The sequence below is a fragment of the Pelecanus crispus genome (assembly GCF_030463565.1).
Source record: "Pelecanus crispus isolate bPelCri1 chromosome 30 unlocalized genomic scaffold, bPelCri1.pri SUPER_30_unloc_4, whole genome shotgun sequence".
Classification (NCBI taxonomy): Eukaryota; Metazoa; Chordata; class Aves; order Pelecaniformes; family Pelecanidae; genus Pelecanus; species Pelecanus crispus.
The window spans coordinates 166-20356 of NW_027461237.1; the positions used below are offsets into that span (position 1 = coordinate 166).

At 71.2% G+C, this 20191-nt stretch overlaps 1 protein-coding gene across 1 annotated transcript in view; it reads right to left on the reverse strand.

The window, feature by feature from the left end:
* Positions 1–774: 774 nt before the first annotated feature.
* The window catches only part of LOC142596814 (ryanodine receptor 1-like), a gene marked incomplete at its 3' end in the record, with an annotated part of 49032 nt that continues 29615 nt past the window's right edge, over positions 775–20191 (reverse strand). The window contains 20 exon segments of the mRNA XM_075727304.1: positions 775–864; positions 1148–1216; positions 1218–1227; positions 1316–1416; positions 1419–1451; positions 1453–1482; positions 3135–3275; positions 4026–4116; positions 5966–6186; positions 7391–7560; positions 9407–9527; positions 9614–9725; positions 11054–11240; positions 12117–12252; positions 12381–12475; positions 14592–14724; positions 14807–14921; positions 15676–15949; positions 16591–16734; positions 17681–17792. Coding sequence (XP_075583419.1) covers positions 775–864; positions 1148–1216; positions 1218–1227; positions 1316–1416; positions 1419–1451; positions 1453–1482; positions 3135–3275; positions 4026–4116; positions 5966–6186; positions 7391–7560; positions 9407–9527; positions 9614–9725; positions 11054–11240; positions 12117–12252; positions 12381–12475; positions 14592–14724; positions 14807–14921; positions 15676–15949; positions 16591–16734; positions 17681–17792 — 2385 coding nt within the window.

Below are 20191 nucleotides of genomic sequence, written 5' to 3' on the forward strand. Positions count from 1 at the left end.
GTTGGGGGTCGGGATGAGGTTGGGGATGGATGGGTTGGGGGGTCTGGATGGTGTTGGGGATGGATGGGGTTGAAGGATCTGGATGAGGTTGAGGATGGATGGGGTTGGGGGTCAGGATGAGGCTGAGGATGGATGGCGTTGGGGGATCTGGATGAGGTTGGGGATGGATGGGGTTGGGGGTCGGGATGAGGTTGAGGATGGATGGGGTTGAAGGATCTGGATGAGGCTGAGGATGGTATGGGGTTGGGGGTCGGGATGAGGTTGGGGATGGATGGGGTTGGGGGTCAGGATGAGGTTGGGGATGGATGGGGTTGGAGGTTGGGATGAGGTTGGGGATGGATGGGGTTGAAGGATCTGGATGAGGTTGGTGGATGGATGGGGTTGGAGGTTGGATGAGGTTGGGGATGGATGGGGTTGGGGGTCAGGATGAGGTTGGGGATGGATGGGGTTGGGGGGTCTGGATGGTGTTGGGGATGGATGGGGTTGAAGGATCTGGATGAGGTTGAGGATGGATGGGGTTGGGGGTCGGGATGAGGCTGAGGATGGATGGGGTTGGGGGTCGGGATGAGGTTGGGGATGGATGGGGTTGAAGGATCTGGATGAGGTTGGGGCTGGAGGGGGTTGGGGGGTCGGATGAGGTCGGGGCTGGAGGGGGGTTGGGGGTCGGGATGAGGTCGGGGCTGGAGGGGGTTGGGGGTCGGGATGAGGTCGGGGGTGTCCCGCTGGGGCTGGGGGGGGTCCCGGCCTGGTCCCAGCAGGGCACACGCGCGGTACCTTCTCCGAGAAGGTCTTGTAGGGTCGCAGCATGGGGTGGGTCTTGGCTTCCTCATCCACCGTCTCCCCGAAGGACCAGTTGTTCTGGATCTGCCGAGGGGCGGGGACGTCACGGGGGGCGCCGGGACACCGGAGGGGGCTGGCGCGCAGGGGCGGGGGGGGTCCAGGGTGCTCAGAGGAGCGGGAAGAGCTCGGGGCGGGGGGGGGTCCCAGGGGCGCTAGTCGGGTCACGCAGGTATGGGGGGGAGCAAGAGGAGCGGAGGGGGGGGGGTCCTTGGGGGGGATCACGCAGGTGCTCGGGGGGCTGGGGGGGACCCTGGGGGGATGCAGGGAGCCCAGGGAGGTGCTGGGGGGGGCGGGGGGTGGTCCCCACCTTGTCGAACGCCCACTTCTCGTGCGTGTACTCCGCGTACTTGTTGATGAAGCCGTCCAGCTTCTCGGGGGATGATGACGCTGGGGGGTGGGCACACGGGGATGGGGGGGGTCAGCGTGGGACCGAGCCCAGGCAGGGCTGTGGGTGGGGGGTGGGGGTGGACCCTACTTGAGGGTCTCGACGGGCTTGGGGTCGAAGTTGCCCTCGGCGTCGACGGAAGCCTTCTTCTCCGTCTTGGAGGAGTAGCTGGCGTCCACGTAGTCGGGGGGGGGAGGGCGCCGGCGATGGCGCAGAGGCACGGCATTGGCCAGCTTGTACAGCTCCGCCTCGAAGCGCTGGGCGAGGGGCGCGGGGCGGTGACCCCCACGGCCCCCCGTGGGCCCCCCCCGACCACCCCAGGGCCCCCCCAGCTCTCCAGCCGGGGTCCCGCTCTCCCCGTGCCTGTGCGGGTCAGGCCCCGTGTCCCCACCTGCCCGTTCCCCATCCCGCTCGCGCCCCTCGGTCCCCAAACCTGCGTCCCCACCCCTCTCGGCCCCCCACATCCCCATCCCCAACGTCCCCCAACCCCACGTCCCCCATCCCCGCATCCCCCAACCCCATGTCCCATCCCCGTGTCCCCATCCCCACGTCCCCACCCTCAATGTCCCATCCCTGTCCCCCCATCCCTCTCAGCCCCCCCGTGTCCCCATCCCCATGTCCTATCCCCATGTCCCCATCCCCACATCCCCATCCCCATGTCCCATCCCACGTCCCCAACCCTCTCAGCCCGCCGCGTCCCCATCCCTACGTCCCATCCCTGTCCCCCCATCCCTCTCAGCCCCCCGTGTCCCCATCCCTACATCCCCATCCCTACGTCCCCTCCCCATATCCCCACCCCTCGCAGCCCCCCCGCATCCCCGTTCCTGTGATCCCATCCCCATGTCCCACCCCTCTCAGCCCCGTGTCCCCGTGTCCCCATGTCCCCATCCCCCCATGTCCCCATCCCCGCATCCCCATCCCCATATCCTATCCCCATCTCCCACCCCTCTCAGCCCCCCATGTCCCCATCCCCATGTCCCCATCCCCACGCCCTCATCCCTATGTCCCATCCCCATCTCCCACCCCTCTCAGCCCCCCACATCCCCATCCCCATGTCCTATCCCCATGTCCCCATCCCCACATCCCCATCCCTGTCCCATCCCGCGTCCCCACCCCTCTCAGCCCCCACATCCCCATCCCCACATCCCCATCCCCATGTCCTATCCCCACATCCCCATCCCCATGACCCATCCCCATCTCCCACCCCTCTCAGCCCCCCACGTCCCCATCCCTATGTCCCAGCCCTGTGTCCCCACCCCTCTCAGCCCCCCGTGTCCCATCCCCACATCCCCATGCCCCCACCCCTCTCAGCCCCCCACAACCCCATCCCCATGTCCCATCCCCATCTCCCATCCCGCTCAGCCCCCCCGTATCCCCATCCCCATGTCCCATCCCATGTCCCCACCCCTCTCAGCCCCCCACAATCCCCATCCCCATCTCCCATCCCACGTCCCCCACCCCTCTCAGCCCCCCACATCCCCATCCCCCATCTCCCATCCCGCATCCCCACCCCTCTCAGCCCCACACATCCCCATCCCCATGTCCCATCCCATGTCCCCCACCCCTCTCAGCCCCCCACATCCCCATCCCCATGTCCCATCCCGCATCCCCACCCCTCTCAGCCCCCCACATCCCCATCCCCATCTCCCATCCCGCATCCCCACCCCTCTCAGCCCCCCACATCCCCATCCCCATCTCCCATCCCACGTCCCCACCCCTCTCAGCCCCCTACATCCCCATCCCCATCTCCCATCCCGCATCCCCACCCCTCTCAGCCCCCCCGTATCCCCATCCCCATCTCCCATCCCGCATCCCCACCCCTCTCAGCCCCCCACATCCCCATCCCCATGTCCCATCCCGCATCCCCACCCCTCTCAGCCCCCCACATCCCCACCGTGCCCCCCCGGACCTTGTGCGCCAGGGACTCGAAGATGCCCCAGAAGAGCTTGCGGGTGAGGTGCAGCTCCTCCTCGGAGCTGACGCCCTGGTTGGGCCAGCCGCTGGGCAGGCAGTAGTACTTCCAGCACCGCTCGTAGTGGTTGGTCAGCAGCTGGGGGGGCGGGGGAGCGTGTGTGAGGGCAGGCAGTGGCCGCCCCCCACCATCACTGGGGCCCCCCCGGCTCCCCTTAGAATCATGGAAGCGCTGAGGTTGGCAAAGACCCTTAAGACCACCCAGCCCAACCGTCAACCCAACGCTCCCAAGGCCACCGCTCAACCCATTAAGGGCAAAAGAGCAATTCCATGCTTCCTGCCTTGAGGGATGGGTTATTTATAGTGAAAGTCAAACCAGGAATCGTCAAGGTTGGGAAGGATCTCCAAGATCATCAGCCCAACGTCACCCCAACACCCCCACGCCCACCAAACCATGTCCCGAATCATAGAATCATAGAATCATGGAATCATGGAAGCGTTGAGGTTGGCAAAGACCCTTAAGACCACCCAGCCCAACTGTCAACCAACGCTCCCAAGGCCACCGCTCAACCCATTAAGGGCAAAAGAGCAATTCCATGCTTCCTGCCTTGGGGGATGGGTTATTTATAGTGAAACTAAAACCAGGAATCATCAGGTTGGGAAGGATCTCCAAGATCATCAGCCCAACGTCACCCCAACACCCCCACACCCACCAAACCATGTCCCCCAGTGCCACCTCTGCCCGGTTTTTGAGCCCCCCCAGGGCTGGGGACCCCCCACCCCTCTGGGCAGCCCGTTCCAACGCCTGGCCGCTCTTTCCCTGAAGGAATTTCCCCCGACATCCAAGCTAACCCCCCGCGCAGCTGGCGCCCGCCCCCTCTGGCCCCACCTTGAGGGGCATCTTGGCGAACTCGTTGAGGATGGGGACGTCGAAGACCAGGCGGCGGAGGAGGTGCTGCAGCATGGAGGGGCGGATGTACCTGGGGGTGCGGAGGGGATATGGGGGTTAGGGGGCCGGGGGGGTTAGGGGGCTGGGGGGGGTGCGGAGGGGATATGGGGGTTAGGGGGCTGGGGGGGGTTAGGGGGCTATGGGGGGTTAGGGGGCTGGGGGGGGTTAGGGGGCTATGGGGGCAGTTAGGGGGCTGGGGGGGGTTAGGGGGCTGGGGGGGGTTAGGGGGCTATGGGGGGGTTAGGGGGCTGTGGGGGGTTAGGGGGCTGGGGGGTGCAGAGGGGATATTGGGGGTTAGGGGGCTGGGGGGGTTAGGGGGCTATGGGGGGTTAGGGGGCTATGGGGGGGGTTAGGGGGCTATGGAGGGGTTTAGGGGGCTATGGGGGGGTTAGGGGGCTGGGGGGTGTTAGGGGGCTGTGGGGGGTTAGGGGGCTGTGTGGGGGTGCGGGAGGGATATGGGGGTTAGGGGGGCTGGGGGGGGGTTGGGGACCGTGGGGGTGTAGGGGGCTATGGGGGGTGCAGAGGGGCTATGGGGGTGCAGAGGGGCTATGGGGGGGTTAGGGGGCTATGGGGGGCACAGAGGGGCTATGGGGGTGCAGAGGGGGGCTATGGGGGGGTTGAGGGGCTATGGAGAGTGCAGAGGGGCTATGGGGGTGCAGAGGGGCTATGGGGGGGTTGAGGGGCTATGGGGGTGCAGAGGGGCTATAGGGGGGTTAGGGGGCTATGGGGGGCACAGAGGGGCTATGGAGTGTGCAGAGGGGCAATGGGGGTGCAGAGGGGCTATGGGGGTGCAGAGGGGCTATGGGGGGGGTTGAGGGGCTATGGGGGGCACAGAGGGGCTATGGGGGTGCAGAGGGGCTATGGGGGGGTTAGGGGGCTATGGGGGCTATGGGGGCACAGGGGGGCTATGGGGGGTATACAGAGGTATAGAGGGGGTACAGGGGGGGCGCTGGGGTACGCTGCAGAGGTTTGGGGTGGTGCGGGGCGGGGCATAGCGGGGTCACGGGATAGCGGGGGGCACGGTGCGGCGGGATAGCGGGGGGCACGGGGGGATAGTGGGGGGCATGGGGCATAGCGGGGGGCACAGGGGGATAGCGGGGGCACGGGGCGATAGTGGGGGGCACAAGGTGATAGTGGGGGGCATGGGGGGGATAGCAGGCGGCACCGGGGGGATAGCGGGGGGCACGGGGGGCACAGGGGGATAGCGGGGGCACAGGGGGGATAGTGGGGGGGCATGGGGGGGCACAGGGGGGATAGCGGGGGCATGGGGGGGATAGCGGGGGGCATGGGGCGATAGTGGGGTGGCATGGGGGGATAGCAGGGGCACGGGGGGATAGTGGGGGGCATGGGGGGCATGGGGGGATAGCGGGGGCATGGGGGGATAGCGGGGGGGCACCGGGGGGCACGGAGGGATAGTGGGGGCACAGGGGGGATAGCAGGGGCACAGGGGGGATAGCGGGGGGTGCGGGGGGCATGGGGGGATAGCGGGGGCACGGGGCAATAGTGGGGGGGCACGGGGGGCATGGGGGGATAGCGGGGGGCACGGGGGGCACAGGGGGATAGCAGGGGGCACGGGGGGATAGCAGGGGCACAGGGGGATAGCGGGGGGCACGGGGGGATAGCGGGGGCATGGGGCAATAGTGGGGGGCACGGGGGGCACAGGGGGATAGCAGGGGGCACGGGGGGATAGCAGGGGCACAGGGGGGATAGCGGGGGGCACGGGGGGATAGCGGGGGCACGGGGGGGATAGCAGGGGCACAGGGGTGATAGCGGGGGGCACGGGGGGATAGCGGGGGCACGGGGCGATAGTGGGGGGCACGGGGGGCACGGGGGGATAGCGGGGGGCACCGGCGGGGGTCGGGGGGGTCTGGGGGTCCCACCGGCAGAGCGCCATGAGGCACTCCTCGATGACGTCGCGCTGCGCCTTGGTGAGCGAGCGGCCGCGCGAGAGGCGGTAGATGGTGTGCAGCATGGAGTCCACCATGATGGCGCGGTGCTCGGTGCCGGCGAAGAGCGGCGCGCACTTGGTGATGAGCGGCAGCACCGCCAGGCACAGGTACCGGTTCAGCGCCAGCGCCATCTCCGTCGTGCTGAACGTGGCCTGGGGGCCGCGGCTCAGCACCCCGGGACGGCTGGGAGACCCCAGACCCAGCCCCCAGGGCAGACGGGGGACCCCAGACCCCAGCCCCCAGGGCAGACGGGGGACCCCAGACCCAGCCCATAGGGCAGACAATGGGGAGACCCCAGACCCACCCCATAGGGCAGACGATGGGGAGACCCCAGACCCAACCCATAGGGCAGACGGGGGACCCCAGACCCATCCCATAGGGCAGATGGGGAGACCCCAGACCCATCCCATAGGGCAGATGGGGGACCCCAGACCCATCCCATAGGGCAGACAATAGGGAGACCCCAGACCCAGCCCCCAGGGCAGACAGGGGACCCCAGACCCAGCCCATAGGGCAGACAATAGGGAGACCCCAGACCCAGCCCCCAGGGCAGACGGGGGACCCCCAGACCCAGCCCATAGGGCAGATAGGGGGGACCCCAGACCCAGCCCCCAGGGCAGAGGGGGGGACCCCCAGACCCATCCCATAGGGCAGATGGGGGGGACCCCAGACCCAACCCATAGGGCAGATGGGGGGACCCCAGACCCATCCCATAGGGCAGATAGGGGGGACCCCAGACCCATCCATAGGGCAGATGGGGGGGACCCCAGACCCAACCCCCAGGGCAGAGGGGGGACCCCAGACCCAGCCCATAGGGCAGATGGAGGGACCCCAGACCCAGCCCATAGGGCAGATGGGGGACCCCAGACCCAACCCCCAGGGCAGACAATGGTGGAGACCCCAGACCCAACCCCCAGGGCAGACAGGGGACCCCAGACCCAAACCCCAGGGCAGACAGGGGACCCCAGACCCATCCCATAGGGCAGACAGGGGACCCCAGACCCAACCCCCAGGGGCAGATGGGGGGACCCCAGACCCATCCCAGAGGGCAGACGGGGGACCCCAGACCCAACCCATAGGGCAGATGGGAGGGGGGGGGGCCCTAGGGCAGGTTTGGGGGGACCCCAGACCCAACCCCTAGGGCAGATAGGGGGGGACCCCAGACCCAACCCCCAGGGGCAGATGGGGGGGGCGACCCCAGACCCATCCCATAGGGCAGGGCAGATGGGGAGACCCCAGACCCATCCCACGGGGCAGGTTTGGGGGGGCCCCATACCCATCCCATAGGGCAGGTTTGGGGGGCCCCATACCCATCCCATCCCCGGGGCGGGGCAGGGGCCGTGGCGGGGGTCTCACCGTGTCGAGGGAGGCGGCTGCCCGCATGTCGGGCAGGAAGCCCACCTCCAGCACGCGCAGCAGGAACTCCTGGCTCTCCACGCCGTACACGCGGTCCAGGAACAGCACCATGGGCGCCTTGTGCTCGGGCACGAAGCTGGCCGCCATGCGCGGCTCCACCACGCTGCCGTCTGCGGGGGGGCCGGCAGCGCTGGGGGGCCGGCAGCGCTGGGGGGCTGCGCCGCCGCCTCCTGCCTGCACCCGGGGGGCTGCACCCTGCCTGCGCCCCTGCCTGCGCCCGGGGGGCTGCGCCCTGGGGGGCTGCACCCCTGCCTGCACCCTGCCTGCACCCGGGGGGCTGCGCCCTGCCTGCATCCGGGGGGCTGCACCCCTGCCTGCGCCCTGCCTGCACCCGGGGGGCTGCGCCCTGCCTGCACCCGGGGGGCTGCGCCCCTGCCTGCGCCCTGCATGCACCCGGGGGGCTGCGCCCTGGGGGGCTGCACCCTGCCTGCGCCCCTGCCTGCGCCCGGGGGGGCTGCGCCCTGCCTGCGCCCTGCCTGCGCCCGGGGGGCTGCGCCCTGCGGGGCTGCACCCTGCCTGCACCCTGCCTGCGCCCGTGGGGCTGCACCCCTGCCTGCGCCCTGCCTGCACCCCGGGGGCTGCACCCTGCCTGCGCCCCTGCCTGCGCCCGGGGGGCTGCGCCCCTGCCTGCGCCCGGGGGGCTGCACCCCTGCCTGCACCCGGGGGGCTGCGCCCTGGGGGGCTGCACCCTGCCTGCGCCCCTGCCTGCGCCCGGGGGGCTGCACCCCTGCCTGCACCCGGGGGGCTGCGCCCTGGGGGGCTGCACCCTGCCTGCGCCCCTGCCTGCGCCCGGGGGGCTGCACCCCTGCCTGCACCCGGGGGGCTGCGCCCTGGGGGGCTGCACCCTGCCTGCGCCCCTGCCTGCGCCCGGGGGGCTGCACCCCTGCCTGCGCCCCTGCCTGCGCCCGGGGGGCTGCACCCCTTCCTGCACCCCTGCCTGCACCCGGGGGGCTGCACCCCTGCCTGCGCCCTGCCTGCGCCCGTGGGGCTGCGCCTTGCCTGCGCCCGGGGGGCTGCACCCCTGCCTGCGCCCCTGCCTGCGCCCGGGGGGCTGCGCCCTGGGGGGCTGCGCCCTGCCTGCACCCCTGCCTGCGCCCTGGGGGGGCTGCGCCCTGCCTGCGCCCCTGCCCACGCCCGGGGGCTTGCCTGCCCCTGGAGCAGCTCAGTGTCCCCCCCCCAGTCAGGCTGGGCACCCCAGTGTGCCCCCAAACCTGGTGCCCCCCCATCCCACCGGGCACCCCGTGCCCCCCCAACCCCGCGACCCCCATCCCGCTGTGTCCCCCGTGCCCCCCAGTGTGGCCGGGTCCCCCATGTCCCCCCCAGCCCTGTGCCCCCCATCCCACCAGGCACCCCGTGTCCCCCCATGTCCCCCCATGTCCCCCCATGTCCTCCCCCAGCCCCGTGCCCCCCATCCCGCCAGGCACCCCATGTCCCCCCAGGCCCCCCCCAGCCCCGTGCCCCCCATCCCACCGGGCACCCCGTGTCCCCCCATGTCCCCCCAGGCCCCCCGTGTGTCCCCCAGCCCTGTGCCCCCCATCCCACCGGGCACCCCATGTCCCCTCATGTGCCCCCGTGTCCGCCCAGGCCCCCCCCAGCCCTGTGCCCCCCATCCCGCCGGGCACCCCACGTCCCCCCATGTCCCCCCATGTGCCCCCGTGCCCCCCCAGCCCCGTGCCCCCCATCCTGCCAGGCACCCCATGTCCCCCCATGTCCCCCCAGGCCCCCCCAGCCCCGTGCCCCCCATCCCGCCGGGCACCCCATGTTCCCCCATGTCCCCCCCCAGCCCCGTGCCCCCCATCCCACCGGGCACCCTGTGTCCCCCCATGTCCCCCCATGTGCCCCCGTGCCCCCCCAGCCCCGTGCCCCCCATCCTGCCAGGCACCCCATGTCCCCCCAAGTCCCCCCAGGCCCCCCCAGCCCCGTGCCCCCCGCTGTGGCCGTGCCCCCCGCGCCCACCTTTGCCGAGGGTGGGGATCTGCAGGGGGAGGCTGATGACCCCCACCAGGTCCTCGAGGGGCACGAGGGAGCGGAGGATGGCCCGGATCCGCAGAGCCTCCCCCTTGCCCGCCTGGATCAGCTGTGGGGCGAGATGGGGGGGTCACCCCGGGCCGCACCCCCCCCGGCCATGTCCCCCCCCAAATCCCTAACCCCCCCGCTGCTCACGTGCATCTCGGGGGCGCAGCGGCCCAGCAGGTCGATGAGGGCGGCGTAGAAGGACATGATGGCGTTGCCCAAGTGCACCCGGTTCTCCTCGGGAGGCTCCTCGCCCCCAAACCTGCGCAGGACAGGGGGGTCGGGGGCACGCGGGGACCCCCAGCACCACTGCAGCATGGGGACGGGGCATTGGGGGGCATCGGGGGGACCCCCAGCGCCCCTGCGGCATGGGGACGGGGCATTGGGGGGCATTGGGGAGACCCCCAGCGCCGCTGCGGCATGGGGACGGGGCATTGGGGGGCATCGGGGGGAACCCCAGCGCCGCTGCGGCATGGGGACGGGGCATTGGGGGGCATTGGGGGGACCCCCAGCGCCCCTGCGGCATGGGGACGGGGCGTTGGGGGGCATCGCGGGGACCCCCAGCGCCGCTGCGGCATGGGGACGGGGCGTTGGGGGGCATCGCGGGGACCCCCAGCGCCCCTGCGGCATGGGGACGGGGCGTTGGGGGGCATCGTGGGGACCCCCAGCGCCCCTGCGGCATGGGGACGGGGCGTTGGGGGGCATCGTGGGGACCCCCAGGACCCCTGCAGCACGGGGAGAGTGGGCCCAGGGGATGGGGGGACAGCGCAGGGACATGGGGACCCCCGGGACCCCTGCAGCATGGGGAAAGTGGGGTCAGGGGGCATCGCGGGGACCCCCAGGACCCCCAGCACCCCTGTAGCATGGGGACAGTGGGGTCGGGGGGCATCGCAGGGACCCCCCAGCACCCCTGCGGCATGGGGAGAGGGGGCCCAGGGGATGGGGGCACATTGCAGGGACATGGGGACCCCCGGGACCCCCAGCACCCCTGCAGCATGGGGACAGTGGGGTCGGGGGCATCGCGGGGACCCCCAGCAGCCCTGCAGCACGGGCACAGAGCGCCCAGGGGATGGGGGGGGACAGCGCAGGGACACGGGGACCCCCGGGACCCCCAGCAGCCCTGCAGCGCGGGCACAGAGCGCCCAGGGGATGGGGGCACGTCACAGGGACACGGGGACCCCCGGGACCCCCAGCAGCCCTGCAGCACGGGCACAGAGCGCCCAGGGGATGGGGGGACAGCGCAGGGACACGGGGACCCCCGGGACCCCCAGCAGCCCTGCAGCGCGGGCACAGAGCGCCCAGGGGATGGGGGGGGACAGCGCAGGGACACGGGGACCCCCGGGACCCCCAGCAGCCCTGCAGCGCGGGCACAGAGCGCCCAGGGGATGGGGGGGGACAGCGCAGGGACACGGGGACCCCCGGGACCCCCAGCAGCCCTGCAGCACGGGCACAGAGCGCCCAGGGGATGGGGGCACGTCACAGGGACACGGGGACCCCCGCACCCCTGCGGGGCAGGGTCGGGGGACACTCGCAGCCCCAGCCACCCCCCCGGCAGCCGCGCCCGCCCCGGCAGCCCCCCGCCCCACGCACGGCTCCCGCCGCCGCTCGCGCCTGCCGGTGGGCCCGTCGCGGGCAGGGTCCTGGGCGATGTGCAGCGCGTCCTGGATGGCGGCCAGCAGCCCGCTGCCCCCCTCGCCCCGCAGCGCCGGCCCGAAGCACTCGGGCCGCCGGATCAGCAGCCGGACCACCACGTTGGCGTTCTCCTCCACGCTCTCTCCTGCGGCACCAGCGGGCTGCCAGGGACCCCCGGCACCCCCGGGGGGGTGGGAGGGGCAGGGACCCCAGGGCATGGCAGGGGCAGGGACCCCCAGGGTGCCAGGGTGGGGACAGGAGGGATGCAGGGACCCCCAGGGTGCCAGGATGAGGTAAGGGGGGCCACAGGGACCACCAGGGTGCCAGATTGGGGACAGGAGGGGTGCAGGGACCCCAGGGTGCCAGGTTGGAGGGTGCAGAGACCCCAGGGTGCCAGATTGGGGGATGCAGGGACCCCAGGGTGCCAGATTAGGGGATGCAGGGACCCCCAGGGTGCCAGGATGGGGACAGGAGGGGCACAGGGACCCCCAGGGTGCCAGGATGGGGTAAGGGGGGCCACAGGGACACCCCAGGTGCCAGGATGGGGACTCAGGGACCCTCAGGGTGCCAGGATGGGGTAAGGGGGGCCACAAGGACCCCCAGGGTGCCAGGATGGGGACAGGAGGGGCACAGGGACCCCCAGGGTGCCAGGATGGGGTAAGGGGGGCCACAGGGACACCCCAGGTGCCAGGATGGGGTAAGGGGGGCCACAGGGACACCCCAGGTGCCAGGATGGGGACTCAGGGACCCTCAGGGTGCCAGGATGGGGTAAGGGGGGCCACAAGGACCCCCAGGGTGCCAGGATGGGGACAGGAGGGGCACAGGGACCCCCCAGGGTGCCAGGATGGGGTAAGGGGGGCCACAGGGACACCCCAGGTGCCAGGATGGGGACTCAGGGACCCTCAGGGTGCCAGATTAGGGGACACAGGGACCCCAGGGTGCCAGGTTGGGGAATCAGGGACCACCCCCACCCCCGGCAGGACCCAGGGAGGGGGCCCGGGGACCCCCCCTCCCCGCTCACCGTTGACGAAGACGGCGAAGCGGAGGAAGTCGAGGTAGCGCTCGCCGCCGCAGGGGTTCCAGCCGATGTCGGGGTACCCCTTGGAGAGCAGCATGGGGCAGCTCTGCAGCCCGCAGCTCGCCAGGTACGTCACCACCTGCGGCGGGCAACGGGGGGCCTCGCACGGGGGCCTCGCACGAGGACCTCGCACGAGGACCTCGCACGGGGACACGCGTGGGGACACGCGTGGGGACACGCGTGGGGACGCGCCCCCCGGGCACCCACCTTCTCCAGGTCCTGCTCCTTCAGCGCCAGCGCCAGCTCGTTGTTGTCGATGACGGAGGCGGCCGCCACGTCCAGGGGGGTCGAGCCCCGCATGCCTTTTGGGGGTGGGGGGGACACGGGGTGGGGGGGGTCAGGGTGCTGGGGAGGCTGCTCGTGGGCACCCAGGGTGGCTGCGTGGTCGGGGGGGGGCCGGGCTGGGAGCTGGGGGGTGCACGGACCCCCTCAGGGTGCCAGGTTGGGGATGCAGGGACCCCAGGGTGCCAGGTTGGGGGGGTGCAGGGACCGCCTCAGGGTGCCAGGTTGGGGGACGCAGGGACCCCCAGGGTGCCAGGTTGGGGGGGTGCAGGGACCCCCAGGGTGCCAAGTTGGGGGACGCAGGGACCCCCAGGGTGCCAGGTTGGGGGGTGCAGGGACCCCCAGGGTGCCAGGTTGGGGGACGCAGGGACCCCCAGGGTGCCAGGTTGGGGGGGTGCAGGGACCCCCAGGGGTGCCAGGTTGGGGGACGCAGGGACCCCCAGGGTGCCAGGTTGGGGGGCTGCAGGGACCCCCAGGGTGCCAGGTTGGGGGGTGCAGGGACCCCCAGGGTGCCAGGTTGGGGGACGCAGGGACCCCAGGGTGCCAGGTTCGGGGGGTGCAGGGACCCCCAGGGTGCCAGGTTGGGGGGTGCAGGGACCCCCAGGGTGCCAGGTTGGGGGGGTGCAGGGACCCCAGGGTGCCAGGTTGGGGGGTGCAGGGACCCCCAGGGTGCCAGATTGGGGACGCAGGGACCCCCAGGGTGCCAGGTTGGGGGGGTGCAGGGACCCCCAGTGTGCCAGGTTGGGGACGCAGGGACCCCAGGGTGCCAGGTTGGGGGGGTGCAGGGACCCCCAGGGTGCCAGGTTGGGGGGGTGCAGGGACCCCAGGGTGCCAGGTTGGGGACGCAGGGACCCCAGGGTGCCAGGTTGGGGGGGTGCAGGGACCCCCAGGGTGCCAGGTTGGGGACGCAGGGACCCCCAGGGTGCCAGGTTGGGGGGTGCAGGGACCCCAGGGTGCCAGGTTGGGGGGTGCAGGGACCCCCAGGGTGCCAGATTGGGGACGCAGGGACCCCCAGGGTGCCAGGTTGGGGGGGTGCAGGGACCCCAGGGTGCCAGGTTGGGGGACACAGGGACCCCAGGGTGCCAGGTTGGGGGGTGCAGGGACCCCCAGGGTGCCAGGTTGGGGACGCAGGGACCCCCAGGGTGCCAGGTTGGGGGGTGCAGGGACCCCCAGGGTGCCAGGTTGGGGGACACAGGGACCCCCAGGGTGCCAGGTTGGGGGGACGCAGGGACCCCCAGGGTGCCAGGTTGGGGGACACAGGGACCCCAGGGTGCCAGGTTGGGGGGTGCAGGGACCCCCAGGGTGCCAGATTAGGGACGCAGGGACCCCAGGGTGCCAGGTTGGGGACACAGGGACCCCAGGGTGCCAGGTTAGGGGGGTGCAGGGACCCCCAGGGTGCCAGATTAGGGACGCAGGGACCCCAGGGTGCCAGATTGGGGGGTGCAGGGAACAGGAGGGGACCCCAGAGGACTCAGCTCTGGGGCTGCTGCTGGCAGGGGTGGCAGGGAGGGGACAGGGGGATGCTGGGGGGTGCCGGGGGGTGCCAGGGGGGTGCCAGGGGGTGGCAGGGAGGGGACAGGGGCGTGCCAGGGGGTGCTGGGGGTGGCAGGGGGGTGCCACGGGGGTGCCAGGGGTGTCGGGGGGTGCTGGGGGGTGCCAGGGGGTGTCATGGGGTATCGGGGGTGCTGGGGTGCCGGGGGTGCTGGGGGGGTGCCAGGGGGTGGCAGGGGGTGGCAGGGAGGGGACAGGGGGGTGCCAGGGAGGTGCCGGGGGGGTTCTAGTGGGGTGCCAGGGGGTGGCAGGGGGGTGGCAGGGGGGTGCCAGGGGGGTGCCAGGGGGTGGCAGGGAGGGGACAGGGGGGTGCCAGGGGTACCGGGGGGTGCCAGGGGGTGCCGGGGGGTGCCAGGGAGGGGACTGGGGGGTGCCAGGGGGGTGCCAGGGGGGTGCCGGGGGGGGTGCTAGGGGGGTGCCGGGGGGGTGCTAGGGGGGTGCCAGGGGGTGGCAGGGAGGGGACAGGGGGGTGCCAGGGGTGCCGGGGGGTGCCAGGGGGTGCCGGGGGGTGCCGGGGGGTGGCAGGGGGGTCCCAGGGGGGTCCCAGGGGGTGGCAGGGTGCCGGGGTGCCAGGCGCCGGCTCACCCAGGCCGATGCTGCTGTTCTCCAGCAGGTAGCCGAGGTGGTCGAACATGGAGCGCTGGTTCTGCCGGCTGATGCGGCAGAAGTAGCAGAGGAAGCGGCAGCAGTTGGTCACCATCTTGGGGAAGCGAATCTCCTGGGGGGGCCGGGAGGAGGCGGGGCAGGGTCAGGGGGTGCCGGGGGGGGCCGGGGGGCCGGGGCGGGGGTCGGGGGCCCACCTTGGACTCGCCGCCGCCCAGCACGCTGACCATCACCTGCATGACCGTCTCGTGCATGCCCAGCGCCCGCATCAGGTTGGGGTGCTGGTAGAAGACCTTGTTGTTCATGATGTTCCTGGGGACGCCAAGGGGACGAGGCGGGGGTGTCACCGGGGGGCGTCCCGAGGGTGCCCGGGGAGGGTGTGGGGTGCCGGGGGGGGGGAGACAGGGTGCCCAGGGGGGGAATTTGGGGTGCTGGGAGGGCAGCGAGTGCCTGGGGCAGCCCGGGAGGGGACACGGGGTGCCCGGGGGACATGGGGGTACATGGGGTGCCCAGGGGACACGGGGGGACATGGGGGGACATGGGGTGCCCAGGGGGACATGGGGTGCCTGGGGGACACAGGGGGACATAGGGGTACATGGGGTGCCCGGGGGACACAGGGGGACATGGGGTGCCCGGGGAGGGGACATGGGGGGACATGGGGTGCCCAGAGAGGGGACATGGGGTGCCCAGGGGACATGGGGGGACATGGGGTGCCCGGGGGGGGACATGGGGTGCCCAGGGGACACGGGGGGACATGGGGTGCCCGGGGGACACGGGGGGGGGGGGACAGGGTGCCTGGGGAGGGGACATTGGGGTGCCCCGGGGACATGGGGGGGAACATGGGGTGCCCAGGAAGGCGACATGGGGTGCCCCGGGGGAGACGGGGGGACAAGGTGCAGGAAGGGGACAGGGGGTGCTGGATCGGGACACAGGGTGCCCGGGGGGGGCGCAGGGTGCTGGACGAGGACGTGGGGTGCTGGAAGGGGACGCGGGGTGCCCGGGGGTGAGGGGACGCAGGGTGCTGGGTGGGGACGCGGGGTGCGCAGGGCGCGGTCGGCGCGCCCACCCGATGCTCTGTATCATGAGGTTCTCCTCCTCGGGGCCCATCTGGACGATGAGGAGGGAGCGGATCTGGCCCAGGCACTCGAGCAGGGCGGTGGTGTCGGGCACGGAGAGGGCGCTGATGGTGTAGGCCTTGGGCAGGGCGCGCACCAGCTCGCCCAGCCCGTCGTACTGCCGGTGCAGCAGGCTGAACATGGCGCGCACCAGCTCGGGGCTCTGGATGAAGGACTCCTGCGCCCAGTGCACCATCGTCTGCGAGATCAGCTCCTGCAGCGTGCCTGCGGACGGGACGGCTCGGGCAGCCCCGCCGGGACGGGGGACGGGGACGGGGCGGGGGCTGGCTTGGGGACAGCTCGGCGCAGCCCAAGCCTGCCACCGCCCTGGGCATGGCTTGGGGACACCTTGGCCAATGCCTTGGGGACACCTTGGCCAATGCCTTGGGGACACCTTGGCCAATGCCTTGGGGACAGCTCGGTTGGCAATGGCTTGGCCAATGCCTTGGGGACAGCTCGGTTGGCAATGGCTTGGCCAATGCCTTGGGGACACCTTGGCCAATGCCTTGGGGACAGCTCGGTTGGCAATGGCTTGGCCATGCCTTGGGGACACCTCGGCCAATGCCTTGGGGACACCTTGGCCAATGCCTTGGGGACAGCTAAGTTGGCAATGACCATGACCTGGGGACACTTTGGTTGGCACCTTCGGGACATCCCGGCCATGACCTGGCGACACCTCAGTTGGGACCTTGGGGTCATCCTGACCATGACCTGGGGACACCTTGGTTGGCACCTTGGGGACAGCTTGGCCATGACCTGGCGACACCTCAGTTGGGACCTTGGGGTCATCCTGGCCGTGACCTGGGGACATCCCAGCCGGCACCCGGGCACCCCCGCCCCCCCGCCGCCCCCCCGTCCCCGCTCACTGGGCGCCGGGGGCTCCTCGGGGGGGGTCTCCTCCCGCGCCGCCGGCCCGCGCAGCCCCACCACCTTCTGCACCAGCCCCAGCAGCCGCTGCCGCAGCGACGCCTCCTCCGTCGCCTCCTCCTCCTCGCCCGCCAGCTCGATGCCTGGGGGGCGCGGGGGTCACGGGGGGGCCCTGGCCCCCAGAGGGACGTCCCTGTGTCCCCAGAGCGGGGGAGTCCCCGTGTCCCCAGAGCAGGGGCTGTCCATGCTCCTGGGGGTCCCTGGGCTCCCAGGATGGGGGTCCCCATGCTCCTGGGGGTCCCTGTGCCCCTGAGGGGGGGTCCCTGTGCCCCAGGGGGGGCTCCCTGTGTCCCTGGGGGGTCCCTGTGCCCCAGGGGGGTCCCTGTGCCCCTGAGGGGGGGTCCCTGTGTCCCTGGGGGGTCCCTGTGCCCCTGAGGGGGGGGTCCCTGTGCCCCAGGGGGGGCTCCCTGTGTCCCTGGGGGGTCCCTGTGCCCCTGAGGGGGGGTCCTTGGGCCCCTGGGGCGGGGGGTATCTGTGCCCCTGGGGTGAGGGGGTCCTGTGTCCCCCAAGGGACTCCCGTGTCCTTGGGGGGGTCTCTGTGCCCCCAGAGGGCATCCTGTGTCCTTGGTGGGGGTCCCTGTCCCCGGGGTGGGGTCCCTGTGCCCCCGGAGGGGGTCCCCTGTCCTTGGCGGGGGTCCCCATGCCCTGGGGGGGGTCCCTGTGCCCTGGGGGGGGGTCCCTGTGCCCCGGGGGGGGGGTCCCTGTGCCCCTGGAGGGGGTCCCTGTCCCGAGGGTGGGGTCCCTGTGCCCCCGGAGGGGGTCCCCTGTCCTTGGCGGGGGTCCCCATGCTCTGGGGGGGGTCCCTGTGCCCCGGGGGGGGGTCCCTGTGCCCCTGGAGGGGGTCCTGTGTCCTTGGTGGGGGTCCCCTGTCCTTGGCGGGGGTCCCCATGCCCTGGGGGGGGTCCCTGTGCCCCTGGAGGGGGTCCCGTGTCCTTGGTGGGGGTCCCTGTCCCTGGGGCGGGGTCCCTGTGCCCCCAGAGGGGGTCCCTGTCCCCGGGGGGGTCCCCGTGCCCGGGGGTCCCGTCTCACCGCAGTGGGCCAGCAGGTCGTTGTGGAAGTCGAGGAGCTCGTCGCGGATGTCCTCGGGCACCGGGCACTCCTCCTCGTCCGCCCCCCCCTTGTACTGCAGCAGCATGTTGATCTGGGGGGACGCGGGGGGACGCGGGGGGACGCGGGGTCAGCGGGCCCCATCCCGCAGCCCTCCCCCCACGCACGCACCCCACGCGTGGCCCTGCACACGCGCGCCCGTGGCCCCAGGCGTGTTTCCCTGTGCGTGTCCTCGTCCCCGTGCCTCTGTCCCCACATATAGCCCCACGTCCCCGTGTCCCCAGCCATGTCCCCATGCGTCCCCAGCCATGTCCCCGTGTCCCCACACACATCCCCGTGTCCCTCTGCACATCCCTGTTTCCCACACACGTCCCCAGCCATGTCCCCGTGTCCCCAGCCATGTCCCCGTGTCCCCACACACATCCCCGTGTCCCTCTGCACGTCCCTGTTTCCCACACACATCCCCAGCCATGTCCCCGTGTCCCCACACACGTCCCCAGCCATGTCCCCGTGTCCTCACACACGTCCCCGTGTCCCCAGCCATGTCCCCGTGTCCCCACACGTCCCCAGCCATGTTCCCGTGTCCTCACACACATCCCCGTGTCCCCACACGTCCCCAGCCATGTTCCCGTGTCCCCACACACGTCCCCGTGTCCCCACACGTCCCCAGCCATGTCCCCGTGTCCTCACACACATCCCCGTGTCCCCAGCCATGTTCCCGTGTCCCCACACACGTCCCCGTGTCCCCACACACATCCCCGTGTCCCCAGCCATGTCCCTGTGTCCCCACACATGTCCCCAGCCATGTCCCCACACGTCCCCAGCCATGTCCCCGTGTCCCCACACACATCCCCGTGTCCCTCTGCACATCCCTGTTTCCCACACACGTCCCCAGCCATGTTCCCGTGTCCCCACACACGTCCCCGTGTCCCTCTGCACGTCCCTGTTTCCCACACACATCCCCAGCCATGTCCCCGTGTCCCCACACGTCCCCAGCCATGTCCCCGTGTCCTCACACACGTCCCCGTGTCCCCAGCCATGTTCCCGTGTCCCCACACACGTCCCCGTGTCCCCAGCCATGTCCCCGTGTCCCCACACATGTCCCCAGCCATGTCCCCATGTCCCCACACACGTCCCCGTGTCCCTCTGCACGTCCCTGTTTTCCACACATGTCCCCAGCCATGTCCCCGTGTCCCCAGCCATGTTCCCGTGTCCCCGCACACGTCCCTGTGTCCCCACACATCCCCAGCCATGTCCCCGTGTCCCCACACACGTCCCCGTGTCCCCACACATGTCCCCAGCCATGTCCCCGTGTCCCCACACACGTCCCCGTGTCCCCACACACGTTCCCGTGTCCCCACACGTCCCCAGCCATGTCCCCGTGTCCCCACACACATCCCCGTGTCCCCACACACGTCCCCGTGTCCCCACACACGTCCCTGCTTCCCACACACATCCCTGTGCACGTCCCCACGCACGTCCCGGTTTCCCACGCGTGTCCCCATTCCCTGTGGCCGTCCCCACAGGTGTCCCCGCGGGTGTCCCGCTCCCCGTCGACATCCCCGTGCACATCCCAGTTTCCCATGCGTGTCCCCATGCACATCCCAGTTTCCCATGCACGTCCCCACACGTGTCCTCATGCACATCCCAGCTTCCCATGCGTGTCCTCATGCACATCCCCATGCATGTCCCGGTTTTCCATGCGCGTCCCCATGCATGTCACAGTTTCCCACGCACGTCCCCACTCCCCGTGGCCGTCCCCATGGGTGTCCCCGTGCATGTCCCGGTTTCCCATGCGTGTCCCCATGCACATCCCAGTTTCCCACACGTGTCCTCATGCACGTCCCAGTTTCCCATGCATGTTCTCATGCACGTCCCCATGCACGTCCCTGTGCATGTCCTGGTTTCCCATGCGTGTCCCCATGCACATCCCAGTTTCCCATGCACGTCCCCATGCGTGTCCCCATGCACATCCCAGTTTCCTATGCACGTCCCCATGCGTGTCCCCATGCACATCCCAGTTTCCCACATGTGTCCTCATGCACGTCCCAGTTTCCCATGCATGTTCTCATGCACATCCCCATGCACATCCCAGTTTCCCATGCATGTTCTCATGCACGTCCCCATGCACATCCCAGTTTCCCATGCATGTCCTCATGCACATCCCCATGCACGTCCCTATGCATGCTCTCATGCACACCCCCATGCACATCCCAGTTTCCCACACGTGTCCTCATGCACGTCCCCATGCACGTCCCAGTTTCCCATGCATGTTCTCATGCACGTCCCCATGCACGTCCCTGTGCATGTCCTGGTTTCCCATGCATGTTCTCATGCACATCCCCATGCACGTCCCTGTGCATGTCCTGGTTTCCCATGCATGTTCTCATGCACGTCCCTGTGCATGTCCTGGGTTCCCATGCATGTTCTCATGCACGTCCCCATGCACGTCCCTGTGCATGTCCTGGTTTCCCATGCATGTTCTCATGCACG